At 34.0% G+C, this 18,610-nt stretch overlaps 1 protein-coding gene, 1 long non-coding RNA gene and 1 pseudogene across 2 annotated transcripts in view; 1 reads left to right on the top strand and 2 right to left on the bottom strand.

The window, feature by feature from the left end:
* LOC124445198 (MAM and LDL-receptor class A domain-containing protein 1-like) overlaps positions 1 to 7,132 on the bottom strand; it is a 40,326-nt gene extending 33,194 nt beyond the window's left edge. The window contains exons 1-2 of the mRNA XM_046995906.1: positions 7,104 to 7,132; positions 6,430 to 6,672 (exon numbers count right to left, since the gene is read on the bottom strand). Coding sequence (XP_046851862.1) covers positions 6,430 to 6,672; positions 7,104 to 7,131 — 271 coding nt within the window. The 5' untranslated portion in view covers position 7,132. The remainder of the gene's footprint in view (positions 1 to 6,429; positions 6,673 to 7,103) is intronic.
* LOC124447218 lies at positions 107 to 4,188 on the top strand. The gene is made up of 2 exons (XR_006948658.1): positions 107 to 191; positions 4,054 to 4,188. It is a non-coding gene; the product is annotated as an uncharacterized LOC124447218 (long non-coding RNA).
* Positions 7,133 to 10,876: 3,744 nt separating the features above from the next.
* LOC124447214 lies at positions 10,877 to 18,526 on the bottom strand (annotated as a pseudogene).
* Positions 18,527 to 18,610: the final 84 nt, after the last annotated feature.

The raw sequence follows: 18,610 nt of genomic DNA, 5'->3' as shown, positions 1-18,610 counted from the left end.
TGGATTCTTTTGAGATGAAAGAAGCTGAAACACACTGGTAACATCAGGAAAAGACTTCCAGGCTTGAAATGCAGTCTTTTTACCTTTTCCAGCAAAGAACGACACAGTATCACAACCAGTGACAGCATGAAAGAAGGGTAGGGCTTCACATTGCTCCCTACTCAACGAGCTTTGTGTAATGTTATGAATTGGTAAGTACCTCATGTGTTTACCAACACCAAAAGCAATCCAAAGTTCATCTACATCTAACTTGTGCACGTTTGCTATTGCTAACACAACAACATCTGTGTCTACAGTTCTTATGACAATTTTCCTCATTCCACCTTTCGCTGCATGGTTTGCATGAATGAAAATGCGCGTATCGGCCTCCTCGTGATTGCAGGAGCTAACTCATCTTTTCGATTGGCTTCGAACTTATTATGTCTTCCTCAAAAGTGCTTACAATTGTAACATTTGGCAGTTGAATCGATGTTGCTGCCTGACTGAGGTACTTGAAAAGTTCTTGTTTGTTGTCATCTGATCTTAAAATGATTTCCAGTTTGCAGGGATCACAGCCATGTCACATACTCTTCTTCTTGCCCCTACAGCGCCTCGCGATGAACGAGTACCCTGCTTAAGGCTGTCGGGTATATAACGGTCCCAAACAAGATCTATTCTTCTAATACCATTTGCTTGTTGAACAATATAAGGAACAAACACTGATTTGGAGTATTCTTGAAAGGTCTTACACTTCCCTGGGCTAAGCATGTTTACAATAGCTGCGGCATCCAAGATTTTGACATCAACATTTGGACAGGTGGTCTGCACATCAGCTTCGAGACAATCAATCAATTCTGATTTCTGGCCACTTCGCATCTTGTCCCCTGATGATAATGAAGGAGGAGTACTCTGGTTTTCATGCTTAAAAAATTCTTGGAGATTCCCTTCTCTTGACTGACAAGCAATGTACAACCTTGCAAAAAGATTGCAGTCATTCTTTAATGTTGTGACTTGAAGTTTCGTCTTGTTGGTTGTCGTTGGTACTGATGTTCCAAAAAGTGGAAGCTTATTGCGTTCAATTGTGTCAGTTATTGGTGTGTTACACTTTTCAAGTCTCTCTTCGACGTACTTAGTGTATTGTGCTTCTCCGATCTTTCGAGCTGTATAAATCGACTCTATAACACACTCAGGCTCTATTTCTTTCGTATCTACGACAATCAGATCCTTGCTATTTTCCATAAAGGGTTTCCAAACTCCTTTAATGCAGCAGACATTGATTTTACATCTTTTGCAAAGTTCTTTGGACAGATGGTGTCTGTTCGTGGTGAGTAATGTTCTTTGTAGAACACTGAACGCCAAAGGAACACTCAAACTCTCTTACCAGTCTTGCAATTTCAGGTCCTGCGATCATCCAACGTCTTAGGGCCGTTGGGCACTCGGTGAGGCCCACTGCTCCACCATCACCTTTTATCATTTCGTTCTCTTGCTCGTGGTTTTGGTCAAGGGACATCATAGAAAACGATGTTGGGACTTCTGAACCACAAATTTTCCATGTGCACTAAACTCTGTAAAAAGAGTAGGATGCGTTTTCTCTAATCGTAAGAGATCTCTCACATGTACTGGCAACCATCTAGAGTAGTTAGACAAGTTCATCGCAAAAAACCAAGGAAGTACCTTTCCAAGCACTTGTAAGTAGACTTGGAAGTTACCCTCTCTGGTAGCCTTAACAAACTGCAGTAGAAGAATTTCGAGGTCTAATACTGTCGCCCAGTATTTGAATTGCGGGCAAAGCTCACTTTGTTCTTTTATCCAAGCTTCATAACTTTTGGGGGGCTTGTCTTCACAACTTTCGATGTACTCCTGGTAAGCAATTTTCTGCATAAGGTAAATTGCACAGGCACTTACTTGGTGGACATAGCGAGATCTCGTCACGTGCGATCCTTTCAAAACAGAATCCGCTCTTCCACTTGTCATAACCTCAGCATGAATTAGAGCACTTCAAAGTAAAAATATATGTTAGTTATTAGATTGAGATTATAAAAACAACAAATCTACACCATACCTTGCCCACCCACTGTTAGTTAACCAATGTCCAATCATCTTTAATATTGCCATCTCAATATGCAGGCCACCCATCATTACCATGTACTTATCTTCACCGAATTCATTTTTGTTGTTCCACTGTATTTGCTTAGCGAGTGCATAGAGTGGTTGGTCCATCGCTATAACAGGAGTTTGATTAGGGTTTAAGAACTTAGTAGATTCTTTGACGGTTTTCATTGCATGCTTTATCATAGCCATAGTATGAGCATTGTCTTCAAAAAGTGGCAATAAAGAGGTGATTGCATTGGGCCTCAAAACTACGTTTTGCTCAGATGCAAAGTAAGCTGACCATGATAAGTAATCCTTTTCTTCAAGCTTTTCTTTGAGTAAAAGTTCGTCGACCCTTTTTAGCCATTTCTCCTCTTCCTTGATGCTTTTATTTATCAGGTCTTGTTTAGGTTTAAAAGAGCCAGTGACTTTGGGACAAAGAGATCCTTTTACCTTCATCTGTGACAGGAGTTACAGTTGTATAGAATTCAGGTAAACTGTTGACGACCTTTGACTTTGTGGGAGTGTTATCCTGTGGCACTTGTTCTCGTTCTTCTCCTTGTGAGTCAAGAGAAGGATGTTGTGTAAGGGAAATTGCTGTTCCATGAAATGAATTTTAGCGGTTCTTGAGGACGGATTGTGATCGATATTGTCAACTTGGCCTGTAGTAAAGATATTCTTTCTTAATTTTGGAGGACATACAACACCCTCCTTCTCATACAGTTTGCAACACTTGTTTCCCAGATCTGCAGATATCTGCATTAGTCTGTCATAAGAAATGCAAAGACCTAGCTTATAAAACTTGTCGACCAATGTTTTTTCTTGTTTCTGCATGGACAACGAGCGCCGTGGAAGTGGTTAATGGTGTCTCTCTTGACTTGTCATGTCGAATGGCATTGCTAGCACCTGATCGTACATGCTTTACTGAATTAAATATTAGCAGTTGGGAAATCGTTAAAGCGGCACTGGCTCCTGACACCTCTTGTTTCTTTTGATTATTTATATTTGGACCCTCTAAAATCATATTTATCAGGGCAAGTAAACTATCGGGGACTGCTTGTTGTTGGCATTCTGGTGTAAACGTGCCTTCAAAGGGTTCCCTTTTCAAGAACATTTTTTTTCGTACTATACTAGCAGCTTTTGCAAGGTACAATGCAGCGGTGTCTAGGTTCCTATTGTGTACAAAAGCCATAGCTGTTCCAATATCATTTGGCATTGCCAGCTTCACATCTTTACCATCTTTAAATGCATGCAGCTCTGGTATTTGAGTGAGAAGTCGTTCTTTCAGTCTTGTGGAGTTGATACGTCCTTTCACTTCTACTCCTAATTGTTCAAGTCTTGAACAATAGAGCTCTGACAATTGAGACATCTTGAAAACTGCTTCACCAGCTGCCAGGCTTTCACTAATATATAGGCTTAATTCTGCAAGGGCTATTGCCTCAGGTGTTATTTCATTTTTATCATCAACAGCACTATCTTGTGGTTGGTTTAATTTGCTTCTCTGACGGTTATAGAGAGATGTCAAGCATGATTTATGGTAATATGCATCTCTTGCATGCATATCACCTTGTGCTAATTTTGCTAACAGTTTGTAATCTTGAAGCGTCTCGCCGCTGATTGAACATTATTGGTAATTGACATGGTTTCTGCTTTATGCAAATCACCCTCTGTGCAATCACAGAAAAACATGATAAAGCATTGCTACTCTTACTTGACAATTCAAATGTCTTTCTTCTTGTTTTAGCTGGACTAGTAGCTCCTAATATTGCTGGATCCTCAGTTGAAAATTCCTCTTCACTTTTGCGCTTTTGTGCCCGCTGAAGCTTTAGCGTATTGCATTTATTATAGCACGATTTGTGCCATGATGCTCTGTGATTTCTTAAAGTATTTTCAATGCCTGTTAAAGTATTATTATAAGGCTAAATAAGTACAATTTATGGCTCATAGTTGATCTGTGAGTTTATTTCACTTTTAATTGATTAGGAATTCCTTACCTCTGCCATCATCAAGAGAAGAAAGTGGAATGTTAATAGGTAGCGAATCAAGTTTCTCGAATTCTTTCAAGTTTTCTGCAATTGTCTTGTAACTTGAGCCAGCAAGTAAAGTATTTGAAGCTTTTTCCGGACATAAAATCTTTTCTTTTGTGTCTTTTGACATAAGGCACAAAGGTTCCAGTTTAAAGACATTTTAAAAGCGAAAATAATCAAAAAATTATCGAGAAATAGCACTATATCGTCTGGAAATGCCAAATTAACTAGGCGACCAGGCTTTTGCCACAGGGAGCCCAAAATTTATGCAGTTTTCGAAATAACCTTTAAAAAGGGTAACTTTCGACAATTAATTAATTTTTACCGGAATTTTCATGGTGTTTTGTTGTTTTTATATAAAATACAACATTTTTATTTAACATTTTATATTTAAAACGGTTTTATAAAAGCCTCATTAAGCCCGCGATTTAAGCCGCTGACCAAACTTTTAATCGGCTCAAAAGTACCCTAAACAAGCTGATCCTGCTGGGGTCTCACTTTTATTTTGATCTATAAATCAAATTAGCAATTTGTGGTAAGTTTCATGCTTTCTTCACATGTTTGAACAATCTGACCAATTTTCGGAGCTTATCCTCCGGACTATATTTACTTTATCATAAACAAATGTTTGGGGCTTTTCAGTTTATGATCATTGATCATTCATTCATTGGACAGTTATACTACACATTGCTTAAGATTTGAGAAAACTAACATTGATTGCATGAGAAGCTGTTTACTATAAACTGTGATTTTGAGTCTTTTCTAATCAAATGAAGCTTTTTATTTTGACAATTTGACTGGAATGGTATTAAACCTGAGTATTTCACATACATGAAATGTTGTCCCATGTCACATAATGTCCCCTTTCTAACTGAACGCCTCATGTAGAGATGTCAAGGTGTGTTGATCTACGGCTCATACCAGATTGTTTGTCATAAATTACAAAGGGCTATTGATGTATGAAAAGCATTTTCTATAAAGTAAAAATGTCTTCCTATGTATGCAGATAAACCTTGAAATTTGGCAAAACAGCAAAGTATTTTTCATGATAACTAGGTAATTTTTCTGATGATCATTATAATTTCTAAACTAAATTATTTCACATTTACATTTAAACGAGCTTTGATCATATGAAAAGATATTTGTCATAACCAGTAAGCATGACACATGAATCAATTTTAACATTCATGTAATTATATAATTAAAGACATGTTTGTTACATTCTGTTTGTATTTGCAAATACAATGCTACTAGTGATTGCTATATAGCACACCTTGCATATACTTACAGGAGATAATAGTCTAGTGAAATGCCTAATAAACATTGATGGCATTAAGCTGTCCTTAATTGCAAATTTCATTCTGATAATTTTTGCTTAATCTTTGGAAGAAAAAAATTTTGAGTTTTTTTTCAAAAGGTGAATTTGCTGGCACTGTATGTGGAGATGGGTAAAAGGTTACAATAAACTTGCATGGTTTGAAGTTTGAGCTTTTCTATATCTATGAACTGTCCTTTGTAGTACCACATTTCTAACTTGACTCATTACATAGAGGTTTGAATGGGGGTCTTAGGTGGGTCTATGCCTACCTTTGTCTTTTTTGGAATAGCATTATTGTAAAATAAATTTTAAGTTCCTAGACATTCTAATGAGCCATATATATGGCATGATAATGAGCCTAAATATTTGGCAAAACATTCAAGTATTGTTCACTTCATTTATTTTTGAAAAAAACCTAAGCAGAATGTGCTGTTTTTACGCAAAAACGATGCCCACGAAATACATTTTGTATTGCTCTAAAAAGCTGAAAATGGCATTTTCAAGGCTCTAAAATTCAAAATTTCTCAGGGGAGAATGCCTCAGACCCCCAGGTGCGGAATGCCTCCGACGTTTTATGACTGATGTTTGAAAAATCCTAGATCCGCCCGTGTGCGAAATGATCACAATTTTTGAGCTGCTAAAAATTTGTTTGTAACAAAACGATAATTTCAACTATAATTGAACTAAAGCTACATTTTTACTATGATTTTCACGAATGAACTTCGACTTCTTACATTGAAATTTTGCACGCGTATTCCTAGCTCAACTTAGATTGATGAGTTTATTTTTAAGGTAGATCAACGTTTTGACATGCATGACATAATTCAACTTTATATTGAAGTCAAAACGATGTCTAGTGTTGTTATCGGGACTCCTCTTCTTTATGTAATCAAAATTCCAAAGTAATATGAGTGCATAATTGACGAAAACCGCAAGTTGTATATTTCTCAAACAACTTATTCTGTATATATGATCTATATGTTCATACCAATTTCCAAACATGGTTATACTTACATATAACGTTAATATGAACATAGCATGTTGAAGTTTTTCCACCATACAGAAAGTGCTTGTACGGAATTTTGTGCTGTCCTTTTAAGAACGACTGTGGAGAACTAATGTTCGACTTTCCCTCTCCTTCTTTTATGTATTTATGAGGACAAGTGAAGTTTTCCGGTTCACTCCAATATATATTTGCTACTCGTTTCCCACCTTCGAGGCTTTTGTTCACGACATTTTTTGCACACGAACATTTACCTGAAAAATTTTATTTAATAAACAAAAATAGACATGCATGGTCGTATTACCATATGTAGCAGGAGAGTGATGTATAACAAAGTCATTCGATCTGCATAAGAAACAGACCATGACAAGCTACATCCATTAACGATGAACGTAGCCACGGAATCAAACTGAAAAACAGTTTAATTTCTATTTTTTAGACTAAAAAGCCAACGACTTAACCATTCGATCTTGCTAAACTTGACTCTTTAGTGAGGAAATCCATGTTTCTGATACAGCAATGTTACCAATGTACGTAGGTCTGGAGTTTTGCATACGCAATAGATATGTAAAAAAATACAAGTATACCTTTTTCTACCTTAGGTTTTGCAAATTAAATCTTCTCCAACAGTAAACTTTTATATGAAAGTACGTATGTAAAGGCAAATGTAAAATATATAGATTACCTTCAAGTGGACAAATTTCACTGAACATCCTGAATCGTTCCAAAGATAATTTTTCTCTTCGATGCAACCATTAGTTAAAGACAAATTTCCGCACCTTTCTTCCGATTTATTTTTTCTTGAACAAACACATTCCATTTATCTTCACAAAATTCAAACTTTTGTTCCATCCCGATTTGAACGGCCAATTTAAGAGTCACGGCAAGCATCAACCACAAGATGACAACAAAACGCATCATTTTTTATCCTTAAAACTGCAATTGTATGGAAAATCATAGCTGCACAAGTTCGATGATAGAACAGTGAAAACATACAACTATTATTATCGTAAATATCAAAATATCGAAGCATATTGGTTTATATTTGGTTTATCTGTTTTTTCTTTGCTGATGGATAAAAACTTTAAATGCAAACGCAGAAATTATATACGCCAATCCCTACACATCTCCTTGTATCTCTCTTACAAGCGTGGAAATTAAGCCTTGTTTTTAGAATTTATTGGTTTTACAGCACACAAAAAAGTGGATTAGGAAATTGTTTTTGGAAATGAATAAGAAATTTGGGAAGTAAACATTTTTGGTGATGAATCTCATCTTCATCACGAATTTTTTTGCTGTAGATCATGCTCGTTTATTCATACAGTATCATCTATTATATAGTAAGGAAAATATCAAAAAATTGATGTTGTTATTGATTTTTTTTATAAGTCGTCCGCCGTGTCTTTTAATAAGGGACAGCATGAAGAAAATTAACCAGTCAGCTTAAAGCTTTTTTTATATTTCGCATACTAAATCTTTATCTATTTCTAAATCTTGTGTATGAATAGGAGTACCAAAACATATTTTCTAAATTTTGAATAGAAACGGGTTTTTTTTTCATAAACTTTTTAAAACTGTTTATTCCGTCGAAAAACTACGAATACAAATATCTAAATATAAAAACAAAAAACTAGCACAGATCTGCTGATAACAACTAAATTAGAATTACATTTGCCTAGGCTTCAATCTTAAGTTTGATCATAAAAATGTTCTGTCCTTATAAGAAACAAGCCCAAATAATGTCTTCGAGGTGAATGATTCTCTTTAAACGACTGCACCCTTACATTCTTTCATTGTTTACAAAAAATCCATGTCGATGTTGCCTTCGTAGCTTCAAGCAAAAACTTAAGATGCAGAAACAGAATGTAGAGCTTATAGCAATTTAACCATCTTGAATTTCAATGCTACAGCATTAATGTTTCATCTAAACTGGAAATCTAATCATAAATTATCATATCTTAATATCTACTTACCTCTTGTCTTCAGACAATTTCGCAACGATAATGAAGCCAATTTAGCGATTCGGTGATACACTAATAATCATTAAACATTTAAAATACACGACAAATTTCTATAGAGCAAACATGTTTAGGCATACTTTATGAGTATTGTGCTCCTACGAAATTGTACACCAATAATGTACAGCAACAATGTTAAAAAGCAAGCGTTCAATATTAATCTTGCAGCATGTGCTTCCATCTGTTCCGTTGATATGTCCATTGCAATTCAATTTTAGTAAAATATTTCTCAACTAATAAAGGAGAATTTTACAAAAATGATCCACGATGTATAACTTTTATACTTTTCACATTTTCTCAATCACCTATAACTTGATGAAATGTTACAAGTATAGAAAATTTTCTGTCCTCTATTCAAAATTCGTTACCGATATTGGTTTCTGCGACCCCCGCCCTCCTCCAAAAAAATTGACAGCGCGCATTGCACCATATTCTTGCCCTAGTGATGAATTATAACTTGTACAATAAACGATAAAAGAGCACAATGGAGAAAGTCTTTTTAGTGAAAACATATAAATATTATCATCATAAATTTTATTTTGACTGTCGTTACTGCAAACGTGTGACTTCTTGGGACTTTGGATATTTAAATATATATGGCAACAATTTTTCCTATTTTACGCTACTTACTTTTTGCTAGAAATGAGCACTTTTATTTCTGTTAATGAAATAATACAAATCATAGTCATATTACCAATTATCATGTTTATATTATAAAAAGAAAACTTTTAAATACTACGAAATGTCAAACATTAAATATATCCAAACGGATACCTGCTAAAAAGGAACGCTACAATCTTTCGAATTAAAACTCATTCATGTTATTCCAGTAATATTTTCCCTAAATAAACTTTTAGCTCAGACAACTCATCTAACATCTCGTTAAGTTATAAGAAGCATAAGCTCAAATCAAACTTTAAGCATCTTCATCGGAGATGCCTCTTTTTTCAGAGTACATGAAGAGAATCGGACCGTTTGAAATACAATTCATAAATTCTTGGTCATTGGCTCACTGGCAACTGGCAAAAGCAACAATTAAAATTCGGAGGTTATTTGCTGATTATTGATTGGAATTTTTATTTTCATTATCTGCTTCAAGTAATGGACAAAAAGGATGAAACATACTACGACAAACAAAGACATCTTGCAAACTCAACATAGCTATGAGCTCGATGGAAAAAAACAAGACACAATAATTCATTTGGTGATATTTTAAGTCTATAAATTGTCTCCTGGGAAATGTTAACAACAAATGCAATATAAAGAATTGCAGCATGTGCTTCAATCTGTTCCGTTGATATGTCCATTGCAATTCAATTTTAGTAAAATATTTCTCAACTAATAAAGGAGAATTTTATAAAAATGATCCACGATATATAACTTTTATACTTTTCACTTTTTCTCAATCACCTATAACTTGATGAAATGTTACAAGTATAGAAAAATTTTCTGTCCTCTATTCAAAATTCGTTACCGATATTGGTTTCTGCGACCCCCCCGCCCTCCTCCAACAAAAAAAATTGACAGCGCGCCACTGCACCATATGCTTGCCCTAGTGATGAACGATAACTTATACAATAAACGATAAAAGAGCACAATAGAGAAAGTCTTTTTAGTGAAAACATATAAATATTATCATTATAAATCTTATTTTGACTGTCGTTACTGCAAACGTGTGACTTCTCAGGACTTTGGATATTTAAATATATATGGCACCAATTTTTCTTATTTTACCCTAACTTTTTGCTAGAAATGAGCAGTTTTATTTTTGTTAATGAAATAATACAAATCATAATCATATTACCAATTATCATGTTTATATTATAAAAGGAAACTTTTAAATACTACGAAAATGTCAAATATTAAATATATCCAAACGGATACCTGCTTGAAAAGGAACGCTACAATCTTTCGAATTAAAACTCATTCATGTTATTCCAGTAATCTTTTCACTAAATAAACTCTTAGCTCAGACAAATCATCTACTATCTCGTTAAGTTAGAAGAAGCATAAACTCAAATCAAACTTTAAGCTTCTTCATCGGAGATGCCTCTCTTCTAAGAATACATGAAGAGAATTGGACCGTTTGAAATACAATTCATAAATTCTTGGTCAATGGCTCACTGACAATAGCAAAAGCAATAATTTAAAAATGTAGGTTATTTGCTGATTATTGAATGGAATTTTCAATTTCATTGTCTGCTTCAGGTAATGGACAAAAGGATGAAACATACTACGACAAACAAAGACATCTTGCAAACTCAACATAGCTATGAGTTCCATGGAAAAATCAAGACACAATAATTCATTTGGTGATATTTTGACTCTATAAATTGTCTCCTGGGAAATGTTAACAACAAATGCAATATAAAGAATCTAGGTCCGAATGAAAATTAAAAAACAAGTTACTTTAAAATCGGTTTCAATCTATAAAATAAACTAAGACAGAACAAGTAAATTTAATGTACTTCATAAAACCTCTAAACATCCATGTTTGAAGTTCAGAAGTTAGTTGTTTGAAAGTAGTGCAATTTTTTATGATATAACTTAGTTTATATAGCAATAACTGTTGATTGTTCTTTGCCTAAAATTTAAAAATTTCACCTAAAAAATTCGTATCTTTGCAAAATATATAAGATCAATGCAGATCACGATTCTGAGAAATAAACCAAATAATTTCTCCTTCAGCGTTTCAGTTTAAAATTAAGATTTATTTTTTAGAGATGATTTCTTATCTGTAGCTTGATCAAACATGACTACGCGACTACAAATAATCATCCAAGTTAGTCAGCTGAAATTTCAATTGAAACGTTGAATCATCAACGTTTACTTTGTGATTTGTAACTAACTCAAAATCCTAAAGTCGCCTTAAATCGTTGATGGATATCAGTGGCATACAAAACATGAGGACCTTGAGGGACATTATGAAACATGTACGTTTGGCGATAATTTATAACATGAAATCATTAGTACGTAACAATTAATGATTTCTAAACTATAATTATCACAAGACATAAATTCTATAGGGGTTGCTCCTTATACTACATTGGTGAAATCAGTTTAAATTGGCTTATAACTATTTGAAGCAAACAATGTGTAAAATGCTGTTTTCCCATGGTGTAGAGACTTTCATGTTGCTAACCATGGTGTAGAGACTTTCATGTTGCCAACCATGGTGTAGAAACTTGCATTGTGCCAACCATGGTGTAGAAACTTGCATTGTGCCAACCATGGTGTAGAAACTTGCATTGTGCCAACCATGGTGTAGAGAAACTTGCATTGTGCCAACCATGGTGTAGAAACTTACATTGTGTTGATCATGATGTATAGACTTGCTTTGTGCCAACCATGGTGTAGAAACTTGCATTGTGTTGATCATGATGTATAGACTTGCTTTGTGCCAACCATGGTGTAGAAACTTACATGGTGTTGATCATGGTGTAGAAACTTACATGGTGTTGATCATGATGTATAGACTTGCATTGTGCCAACCATGGTGTAGAAACTTACATTGTGTTAATCATGGTGTAGAAACTTACATTGTGGTAATCATGATGTATAGACTTGCTTTGTGCCAACCATGGTGTAGAAACTTGCATTGTGCCAACCATGGTGTAGAAACTTGCATTGTGCCAATCATGGTGTAGAAACTTACATGATGTTAATCATGATGTATAGACTTGCATTGTGCCAACCATGGAAGTTTGAGATTTACATTGGTTTTAAGAAAGGTAAGTCCGTCCAAATAACTTAGCTTTCCTTCAACTGTGGTATAAACGATTTCAGAAAGTTTACCAAATTGTTGATTTTCAACAAAATATAGGAAGGCGATACTTAGCAATTCTTAAAATTCTTCAATTGGCAGTTCCCACGTATCTTCGTTTCCAATTCACAAAATAATGTAAAAAATATGCTTCAAACAATGGACTCTATCTTCTCAGGCTGTTGAACATCTTTAGTGTCGTTGTGATTTGTCGCTGTCATATTTTCTAATCTTATTGCCTCTTCATTCTTATAAGATGCTTCTTTTCGTGGAGAGGTATCGTCTGCTAGCCTTTCGTAAGAACCAGCATCTTTTAATTTCTGTGTTGATGGTTCAACAGCAACTTCAGGTAAAGGAACTGTAGGTGCCGTGTATGCATCTGTGGGAGGGGTGGGTAATGGTGCATTGGAGTCATAGCTAAAAATGAACATAATATATTGTTAAAGTTAACTATAGAGTAAATATTCTTCAATAAAAACATGCTTACGTTGTAAATAGTAAGAGAACTGTAAATGAAGAGAGTACTAACCCATGTAATTTATTGGAAATGAGCAATGGTTGTAAGTAATAATCAGATTTTTTTTTCAATAATTCATCTTTCTCCCTTGCCGCCTCAATCTCCTCAGCACTTGCTTCAACGTGTAAATATGGATTCGTCTAAAAATGATGAAATAACATTGAAAACATTGACTGTGTAATAAAGGCAGTATGGTAAATGGCTGACCAAAGACATTGTATACACAGCAATGATCACTAGAGAATACAATCAAGAATTGCAAACATATGCAGGTTCACTTGAGCACAAGAATCAAATGAATTCAGGGTAAGGTATATCTTCAATTATTGTAACGTATACTTAAGTAATATTAAATAGCGCAGATTATGTCGTCATAAAAGAACTAGATTTTTCAATTTCCATCTTAAATTGTTTTAGAATGTATATTTAGACACAAATAATTTACTGAGAAGTCAATAGAGTCTTAATCATACATACAACAAATATAAATACGTATATGTACAACATGTACCACAATGTCCTTTATATATGTACAACATGTACCACAATGTCCTCTATATATGTACAACATGTACAACAACGTCCTCTATATATGTTTAAAGCACTAAATCTTGAAGAGGGGAGAATGACGGTGAAATAAATTTCAATTCAATTGAAGTTAGAACCATACCTTTTCCATATGTCGTTCCAATATTCTTCCAAAATGCTCTACCAAATTGGAAAATGTTGGTCTATTTTGTGGTTGTTCCTGCCAACAATCTCTCATAATTGTATAGATTTCCAACGGACATTTATTGGGTTGTGGCATACGTTTTTCTTGGTTTAAAAAATCCAGCAATTGTTCAGGTGGTAGATCAGGATAAGGCGTACCTCCAAGAGTCATCATTTCCCACAGTAAAACACCGAACGACCAACTGAAGTTAGTAAACAAAATGTGTCAATTAACATACCTTAGAAATAAATGGAATAAAAAACATTCTATGAATAAAGTTGAGAAAACCTGCATGTCAAAATAACATATTTATAACTTACACATCACTTTGATGAGTATATACGCGATCAAATAAAGATTCTACAGCCATCCATTTTACAGGTAACATACCACTGGATGTCTTCACATAAACATCGCTTTTATATATATCTCGTGCCAGACCAAAATCTGATATTTTCATGACGTATTCTTCAGCAACAAGAATGTTACGGGCAGCAAGATCACGATGTATTAACTGAAAATAATTAAAGATTATAAATCTTCTATCAATGTTCTAGTTTTAATACAAACTATTGTGAAAGCAATGAGCGTTAGTTACTTATGAATAGTTATTATAGGATTAGAAATTGTTTTTAATTCATAAACTTCATGTAAGATCTGTTAAAAAATGTATTTTATGAAATGTTTACATGATAATTTTACCTTTCGTGAAGCAAGAAACTCCATTCCTTTGGCAATTTGAAAAGCAGCACCAACAATATCAATTAAAGTAAACTCTTTCTCTGGATCATAAATTTTCTTTTCCCAGGTACTTTCATAAAAAGATCTTTTGGATCTTAAAAATGTCAGCAAGTTTCCATGAGGACAAAATTCTAAGATTACATAAAGTTGCCGTCCCTTCGTACAAGCGCCGAGTAAATTAACGATATTTTTATTTTCACCAATGTGAATCATTATTTTCAGTTCCTCTGCTAAATCACGTATTTCGCTTTCTGTTGCATGAGCTACAGGAACAACAAAGTTTTTTTCAAAAGAGAACAACAAAAACTCAAAATTTCAATGTTTGTAAAATAACACATAATTTTCTCAATAGAATTTCTCACCTTTAACAGTTTTTACAGCAACAATGGCATTGGTTGAATTAGGCTGTAAATGGTCTTTCTTTTTAGGTCTTTGACTTGCCCTTAAAGTACGACGTATTTTCGATCTTCTCTTACCAGCAATGCTGCTTTTATCGCGTGGATTTAAAGCTAAAATTCCCATTGCTTCAGCTTTGTAAACTTCTCCAAAGGCTCCAGCACCAAGACGATCACCCATAACGAGTCTTTCAAAGGAAATTCCCAATCAGAGTCGTACGGTAAATTCATACTTTGCTCATTAAGCGTTATACTGGGGTCAATCTGAAAAAGAAAAATACGCTGCAGTTTTAGACACAGTTTAGACTAAACCAAAGAAATAAGATGAAAGCTAAATCTTCAGGAATTTTTTATTGAGCGATTGGAAACCATATGTTATTGGAGTAATTGTATTGCAGTTGATTTTTTGCAAGAATTAAAAGTTTCGTGTAACGAGACTACATAGCTAAAATAATAACTATTTGCAACTCACTGAATAATTTCCAGTACGTAGAAAATACTGATGTTTGTAGAATGATAATTTTTGTTTTTGTTTTCTATAGAGAACAATGATGATAATTAATATGATGACTACGGAAACACCAATAACTATCCCTGCAATGGTTCCTGGTGATGTACCATCGTCGTTTTGGATCGTCGCTGTAGGATCTACACAAAAAACAGAAGTTAAAAATATTTAGGTATTTGCATGGCCCATGTTCTGTCTAGGAATTTGAAAAACGCATTCTAAATCAATGATTTTAATGCAGCTAGAACTACTAAATTTGAGACAAAGGTGCTAATTGTAAAATTCATATTCTAATACACAACTTCGCCGCATGAAGAAAAATACTCATAAGTGCAAAAGTCAATATAAAACATCCCCTAAATGAAAATCTGCAAATCCTGCTAAATCATAAAACAAAATCTCCAACCAACCTTGAGGTCGAAGTCTTAGTGACAACAAACGCTTCTCTGTAATACCAAACGAGTTCCATGCCTTACAAGAATAATTTCCGATGTAAGATTTATTCATTTTTTCAACTGTCAAAACTATTTCCTTCTTTGCTATAGCTGTGAGCTTCACATCACTATCGATAGAAATCCATTGTACCCAAGGTGTAGGATTACCGCTTGCTACACAACTAAACCTTTCCTTTTCATTGGCAAGAAGACTTTCATCTATTAAAGTTGATGGTTCGTCGATCTTTGGTTTACCTAAATAAAAATTGCACAACTATTCTTACTACATTTTCATATGAACCTTAAATTATTTTGTTGAAGGACGTATATACTTTCATTGCAACACAATGAAACTTTATCATTTAGAAAATCTAACAGTGTAAACATTGTCAACCTACCAGTAACATTAAGATAAACAGTTGCTGTGACGTTTCCTAACTGGTTTTTTGCAAAGCATGTGTAGTTTCCCGAATGTGAAATATCAACGCCACAAATAATAAGAGTTGTTCCATCATTCTTCAAGTAATAGTTAGGAACTTGGGTTTCACAATTTGTGATTCTAACACGACCAATTTCTTCACCATTTCTTGACCATGTTACTTCGGGTCGAGGATTACCTGACACATTACAAATCAACTCTGCGTCTTTATCTTTATCCTTATTCACTGTAGAATCTTTCATCTGATAAATTACAGGAGGATATATTCCTGTAGAATAGTAAAACAAAAAATTTGTTTGAATTACAAACAGTATGGATGTGATTCGCAAACAAACAATTACTGTAGGTAGCCAAACACATCGACATTTTCTATCAAACCTAAGTAAGGAAGAGCTAGTCGTACTTATTGTGAACGTTTTTAACCACAAAGTATAATTTATATATAATCGTTTAGGATAATCGTTCGTTAAAATTTCGACTCAATGTTTTACAAAAATTATTAAGTTTTACTTTCGTTTTAAAGACGTTTTAAAAGGTCAACTGCCATACTGTATTTATATCGCAATCAAAGAAAACCTATGCAAAAGAGATACATAAGTGGTTAATGAATAACCTTTCAAAGTCAAAGAAAAATAATATCAAAATTTCACACGTTTAGATAGTTCATGCTAAGATAAAAGTATGTTCCTTGTGTTGAACAGCGAGAATTCGCTATATTTTTTACGAACTTTTTTTTAATGTTTTTGGTGATAAAAATTTCAAAGCAACTAACCTCGTACATTCAATGTTACAACAGCACGTTCATTACTGAGAGCATCTTTTTCACTACATCTGTAAGTTCCAGAATCATTGATGTTGATATTTCGTATTTTCATTGTAACATTACGATATTGAGGATTTCTACTTATGGTGATGTTTGTTCTTTCATTATTTATCACTTCACGACGAGGATTTTCTTTGTAAAACGCAATATTACTACGAATCGAAAGATCTACTCTGCAAATTGCCATAAAGTCATCGTTTTCATTTAAAATTACATCCCCAGAAGGAAAAACATTAAATGGATCATCTCCTAAAGCAAAGAAACGAACGTTTCACTATCAATCAATGTAATAATAATAAACAATATTTTTCATGTAAATAAAAAGAAAATCTTACCGAATCGCAGAAACCTAAACATTCTACTGTCATTTCCATGAATGTTTTGAGCAAAACATCTGAACAACATTGAAGCTTGTTTAGCAGTCGCTGGTATCTTTAAAACACTTTCATATTGTCCTTTGTTATTTCCTTTTTTAAACGAAGACTTATACTGTGAAGGGATCCAGTTATTTGAAACAGGTTCATTGTTGTTGCTAACAATCTGTTGATACCAAGTTATATTGGGTCTTGGATTAGACCATCTTATCATACATTTAATCTCGCCTTCAGTGTTGTGTCGCGCTGTGAAATATTCACTATTTCCTCTGCTGATGGATGGTGGCACTGCAAAAATTGATAACATGAATCAACTCATTATTAATAAGAAAACCCACTTAGGTTTAGCGAAATGTGGGTTTAGCTAAGAGGGTTTAGCAAAGTTTTACAAAATGATCATCACTGACCACAACTGAATGTTTATGACACAGACGTTTATGAACCACAGATATTATAGATAATACTAGAGGTTGCATTGCTGAAGAATTAGGAGGACGCAGAGTTGGGGGGTAGGGGTGGGTGTAGGGTTAGGTGTTAATTTTATCAATTTAAAGAGTTAGTAAATGTCTTTTTCGCGAGCTGTTACATAATAATCATGTGTTTTTTATAACCTCCGTATTCTTTATATGTTTTCATTAAACTATAAGCGATGAAAACATATATCGTTCTTCCTAGTTCTTCTGTTTTTACAACTCCATTTTTACAGTATAAATGGTAAATATATGTTTTTTGAAGTCTATAAGCAGTTGAATTAAAGAAAAAAGTCTTTTTATCAAGCAACACTCACGACTTGTTTTACAAACACGTTTTGCAAAATACGTGTGGTTTAAACCATCTAAAACTACGATAAAAGGAAAAAACATAGTTCAACAAAATTTATTGTGATAAAATTGACTAAAGTATCTACGCATAATATACACAAAAAAAGTAAAAAAATCACAGTTGGCCACTGTAGCTTAACACCCAAAAATCGATTTTGCCCCACAGAAAACGTGTATTATTTATAATCTTTATATATGAAACAACCAGGTAATCAACCCAATTTTATACCATGAAAACACGAAAGTCAGATCATAAAATCAATTAAATATGAACATTCATACCTGTTACATCGACATAAAACGAAACAACGTCCTTTCCGACAGGATTAGTGGCGACGCATGTGTAGTTTCCATCATCTCTCACAAAAGAAATTGATTCAATAATTAACTCAGGTACACCGTTTAATCCATATCGATCACGATCACAGGCCAATGGAGTTGCACCTTGAGTGTTCAAATCAGCACTATCTATATCTTTGCCAGAGCAAAATATGATTTCTTTATTATCTTTGTAGCAAGTAATATTTGGAGAAGGAGTACCCATCACAGTCAACCTTATATTACCCTTTCATTTGTGTTAAAAGTGAAAAGTCTTTCACTTTTCAAACTCGGGAGCATTTCTTTCTGTTGAATAAAAAGAACATTTA

This window comes from Xenia sp. Carnegie-2017, unplaced genomic scaffold, assembly GCF_021976095.1.
Source record: "Xenia sp. Carnegie-2017 unplaced genomic scaffold, XeniaSp_v1 HiC_scaffold_22, whole genome shotgun sequence".
Lineage (NCBI taxonomy): Eukaryota > Metazoa > Cnidaria > Anthozoa > Malacalcyonacea > Xeniidae > Xenia > Xenia sp. Carnegie-2017.
The sequence above is the reverse complement of the archived record's forward strand: the minus strand, read 5'-3'. Positions and strand labels throughout refer to the sequence as shown.